The sequence below is a fragment of the Geospiza fortis genome, unplaced genomic scaffold, assembly GCF_000277835.1.
Source record: "Geospiza fortis unplaced genomic scaffold, GeoFor_1.0 scaffold275, whole genome shotgun sequence".
In the NCBI taxonomy this organism is placed as follows: Eukaryota; Metazoa; Chordata; class Aves; order Passeriformes; family Thraupidae; genus Geospiza; species Geospiza fortis.
In genome coordinates, this window is record NW_005054341.1 from 1,959,479 (window position 1) to 1,964,525 (window position 5,047).

A 5,047-nucleotide genomic window follows, 5' to 3' on the forward strand; every position below is an offset into this window, starting at 1 on the left:
GAACAGTGCAACCACCTCCCTCAACTCCAAGGTACAGCTGCACTTGCACTGGCAGCTCCAGCCCAGGCAGGCCCTGCAGCTTGTCAGCTCTGAGAAAGAGCAGTTCCATGTTCTGCACATCCCTGGGGTGGGTTTCCCCTGGAATCACTGCTCTGTCCCTGCCACGGAGCAGCCATGAAGGAGATTCCTTGTTAAGACATCTTTGTTTCAAAATTCTGGCATCAAATACTGAAACACAATGACAATATTGCTGTGAAACTGCTGTTCATCAGTGTGAAGCCTCTCACCATGGTTTCTGTACTGCTGAATCCCTTAGGTTGTGTGTCAGTATTCCAGTTTACTTTCTCCAATGAGTGTGGATGCAGTGATGAAGGTGATTGACCCATCTACAGCCAATAGCGTGGACCTCAGAGATATTAAAATTGTTAAGAAGCTGGGGTAAGAAACAATTTGTAAATAGACAGATTTTGTCTCTGTGAACTCACTTTCCCAGAGTGCTCCAGTGATGGGTTGTGTTTGTTTCAGGGGCACAATTGATGATTGTGAACTGGTTGAGGGACTCGTCCTGACCCAGAAGGTGGCAAACACCGGAGTAACCAGAGTGGAAAAAGCCAAAATTGGCCTCATTCAGTTCTGCTTGTCTGCTCCAAAGACAGATGTAAGTCAGGCTGTGGCTAGAGCAAATCCTCATCCTCTAGGACTTGGGACAAGAAAACAGAATAACAAATGTTTTTTTAGATGCTGTGGTGTCAACTTTGTGCCACAGCTAAACTTATGGGCTGCTGGGTCCTATAAAACACTACAGTTGGTATAAAAAATTGTTTAAATTATAAATTATGTTTTAAATTACATTAAAAATGGCTTAAACTTCAATTCAGTGTTACCTGAGCTATCTCTAATAGTATTTTGCTGCTATGCTTATTTGTTTGGAATTACAGCATTTTACACACATTTTGACACTTGCTTTTCTCTTTTTAACTTGAAACAGATGGACAACCAGATTGTTGTTTCTGATTATGCTCAAATGGACAGAGTGCTGCGTGAGGAGAGAGCCTACATCCTGAACCTGGTGAAGCAGATCAAGAAGGCTGGCTGCAATGTGCTGCTCATTCAGAAGTCCATCCTGAGGTATGTTAATACCCAGGCACTGTTGTTATTGTGTGGAGAACTGATGCCAAACACAGCCACACTTGGCAGAGTAGCAGTGCCTGTGCCTGTAGAAAGCAGCAGCACTGTCTGTATTTTGAGTTTGATGACATCCTCGCTTTGTACTCTGAAGAATTTGAGCACTGGGACCTGACTCCTTCCCTCTCATTTTCAGGGATGCTCTCAGTGACCTGGCCCTCCATTTTCTGAACAAAGTTAAGATCATGGTGGTTAAAGACATTGAAAGAGAGGACATTGAGTTTATATGTAAGGTAAGGTGGGTCATATAAATGAGCAGCAGTGTTTTAAAATCTGCTCCAAAACTAACTGTCCAGCCAGGGCCAGTTTATTGTGACATTTTCACAGGTTTCATGTTTTGACTATAATGCAAGAGCAGGCATTGCACTAAAAAAGATTCCTGTTCTGCTGAGCAGTCACACTTCTATAGAAGGATTCAGGACAAAAAGCTACAGTCCCTTCTGCATTTTACTGTCATATGCAGAAGAACAACAGGCAGTGTACTTGCTGACTCTGCAGTCAGCCTCTGGATTAATTTTTTTTCCCATTATTTTTTCAGACAATTGGAACTAAGCCTGTGGCTCACATTGACCAGTTCACCCCTGACATGCTGGGCTCTGCTGAGCTGGCAGAGGAGGTCAACTTGAACGGTTCTGGGAAACTAATAAAGGTGAGTGAGGGACAAAATGTTAATCCTACTTAACATCTGGCTGCAGTTTTAATAACTGGTGGCTTTGATGTTTTTTACTGTGGAATTTATTACATTTAAGTACCTATTTCTAAGCTCTGAATAGCCACCAGCTTTGGTGGTGCAATGGTTTTGCTTGGCCAGACATCAGTGCTGTTACAGAATTTGAAAGTGCCAATGGCAATGTCTTTTTGTCCCAAGCTTTTATTTGTTCCCCAGCATCAGTACCTGGTTTTATGTTTTAGATCACAGGCTGCACAAACCCTGGGAAAACTGTGAGCATCGTGGTCCGCGGATCCAACAAACTGGTGCTGGAGGAAGCCGAGCGCTCCATTCACGATGCCCTGTGTGTCATAAGGTGCTTAGTGAAGAAAAGGTAACGTCTCACTGGGTCATTAGTAACTCCTAGAGCCTGCTTGTGTGTGCACTGGTGTGAGGTTAATGGGCATCCCTGTGCCCCAGGGCTCTGATTGCTGGCGGGGGAGCCCCGGAGATCGAGCTGGCGCTGCGGCTGAACGAGTACGCGCGGACGCTGAAGGGGATGGACTCCTACTGCGTCCGTGCCTACGGGGACGCACTCGAGGTCATTCCCTCCACCCTGGCTGAGAACGCGGGGCTCAACCCCATCTCCACGGTAACAGAGCTCCGAAACAGACATGCCCAAGGAGAGAAAACTGCTGGCATTAACGTCAGGAAGGTAACGAGGGGTTGGAATAGCTGGGTGTTACAGGGGAAATGCTTAACCTAAGGGTTGGACTAGGGAGAGGGCAAGGTGGTAGCCTCCCTAAAATTAGAGGGAAATGACAGCTTGTTCTCTCAGGAGCTCACTCTGAGCATTGATAATAGCAGATATTAAATGCTTTATGCACACGACAGGAAACGTCTCACATCTCCACAAAGCATCTCAGCTACAACAAAAGATCCATTTAGAATGATCCATCAGTAGGATCTGCAGTGGAGGGTGGTTATAAGTTGGGAGTAGCTTTCTTAATTGGCACTGTTGACCTTTGCTGTTGGCTAATTTTGACTGGATATGTCAAGTGCTTGGGGAGAGAAGATGTGTGCTGTAATGCCCCTGTTGCAGGTGAAAGCCCTGTGATAGTCCAGGAGTTGATTGCCCTCAGGATTCTGCTGAAAGAAAAAAGTGCTAAATGTGCCTGTAGTGTGTCTTGCACAAAGTGAAGGCTCCTTGTTCCCCTAGGGTGGCATTTCCAACATCCTGGAGGAGCTGGTGGTGCAGCCTCTGCTGGTGTCCTTGAGTGCACTGACCCTCGCCACAGAGACCGTGCGCAGCATTCTCAAGATTGATGATGTGGTGAGTGGTGTTGGCTTCCTGGTTTGGCTTATCCTTCCTTCACAAGCACCAGCACCTTGTCATTCATTTGCTGTACTTCAAAATGCAGTTACTGTGTAGAGTATTCTCAGTTTGTGTGCTGCCTAAGACCATTCAGCCTTGTAATGAATTATAAATACTGTACCATAAAGCAAGGAGTTAAAGTCACTAAAAGCTCAGGATCTTTATCAAAGGAGGAGTTGTGATGTATCCTGTGCTTTCTTCTGCCTGACTCTGTGTCCCCCCTGCAGGTGAACACTCGAGGATAAGCTGAGCACAGGTGGGGACCAAGGCCTTGAGCTCCTGCCCTGTAGCTGGAGTATGGACTCCTCACCAAAAGCGCCTGTGTGAATTGTCTTAAACTCCACCGAGACTGATGTACTTTGATCAGGTTTAACTTAAGTAACAGTTGGTTTTCAGAAAGAAATTGCTGTTTTATCAATAAATATGCAGTAGTCTACCTGACTCTTTGCTGGATAATTTTGTTGGGGTTTGTTACAGTTGGTTACATTTGCTTTTCTCTGCTCCACTTTAGGGATGAAAAGTTGAAGGTGACCGATCTCCTCTTGTGATATATTCTAAAAGCACCCTTGCAGTGCACTCCAGTAACTTGGCTGGCTTAGAGCTGCCTCTCCCAAAGCTCTCCCTGAGGGAGGGAGTGGTAGTGCTGCCCTCAGTGGTGCCTCTAGGAGGATTCCTGGCTCTCCTGAGCTCTGCAGCGATTCCTGATGCCATCGCTGAGCCAGAGCCCTGCAGAGGGTGTTCTTTCTTCACAGGCCTTCCTCCCCCTGCCCCCAGAATAATTGCCTTGCCCAAAGCTGCTGAGAAGTCAAAAGTACACTGCTCTATAATAATGGAAATTAGCTTCCCAACTTTTAATTCTTAGCCTGACATTTTAAATTAACCCTTTAATCTCCATTATTGCTCTATTGAAACAACCCCATTCCTCTTAATGTATAAAGGAGAGTGTTTCTTCCTTCTCTTCTCACATTTCCATTCATGATTGGTTGGAGCTGGAGCTTTTGAGGAAATTTCCACCATGGTGTTGGCATGCTGTTGTGACTTGCCAAGTAGAACAAACAGAATAACTCAACTACTAATTAATAAATTAGACCATTGATTTAGGCATTAATGCTCTGCATAAATTATTCATGGCCTGTTTAAAATTGCAAATAGTGCCTTACCCCACAGGGTCACATCCAGCAATGATCTTAGTTTAGGTACTATGATTAAAGCTTTCATCCCCCATTATCACACAGTTACAATTCTTTACAAGAATTCCAACAACAATTGTGTGTGATTTCATCACAAAAAGTATTTGTAATTTCACTACATTAAACAGGTCCATCCAGCATTCATTCCTCTTTGTAGAGGAAGAATGTTCCTGCTTGTCCTGATAGAGGATAGGATATTCCTAGGCAGAATGTTCCTGGTTTAGGATAGAATATTCCTAGGACAGAATATTCCTGTTTATCCTGGTTCAGGATAGAGTATTCCTAGGACAGAATGCTCCTGCTTCTCCTGGTTCAGGATAGAGTATTCCTAGGACAGAATGCTCCTGCTTCTCTTGGTTTAGGATAGAATATTCCTCAGACAGAATATTCCTGTTTATCCCGGTTTAGCCTTACCCTGATATTGCTTACCTGAAGTAGAAACATCAAGATGGAAAAAGCCTCTTTAATAACTTGAGGGCGCAAAATCCGCGGGCTCGCCAGCGAGAATTGGAGGTTCCCGCTAAAGTCCTGCGAGAAGTCGCCTAAAGCTCCGCACGGGCAGCGACGGCAAGTGGGGCCCAGCCCAGCGGCGCTCGGTGCGGGCGTTAACGCGCCCGGGGCCGCCCCGCGGGGCGGAGCGCACGGAGC

General features: G+C 45.6%; 1 protein-coding gene across 1 annotated transcript in view; it reads left to right on the forward strand.

Moving 5' to 3' along the window:
* Positions 1 to 3,650, forward strand: part of CCT4 (chaperonin containing TCP1 subunit 4) — a 5,432-nt gene extending 1,782 nt beyond the window's left edge. The window contains 10 exon segments of the mRNA XM_031058315.1: positions 1 to 31; positions 317 to 438; positions 526 to 658; positions 989 to 1,128; positions 1,322 to 1,418; positions 1,724 to 1,834; positions 2,098 to 2,228; positions 2,315 to 2,549; positions 3,054 to 3,167; positions 3,437 to 3,650. The exon segment at positions 1 to 31 is cut by the window's left edge and continues 8 nt beyond it. Coding sequence (XP_030914175.1) covers positions 1 to 31; positions 317 to 438; positions 526 to 658; positions 989 to 1,128; positions 1,322 to 1,418; positions 1,724 to 1,834; positions 2,098 to 2,228; positions 2,315 to 2,549; positions 3,054 to 3,167; positions 3,437 to 3,454 — 1,132 coding nt within the window. The 3' untranslated portion in view covers positions 3,455 to 3,650.
* Positions 3,651 to 5,047: the final 1,397 nt, after the last annotated feature.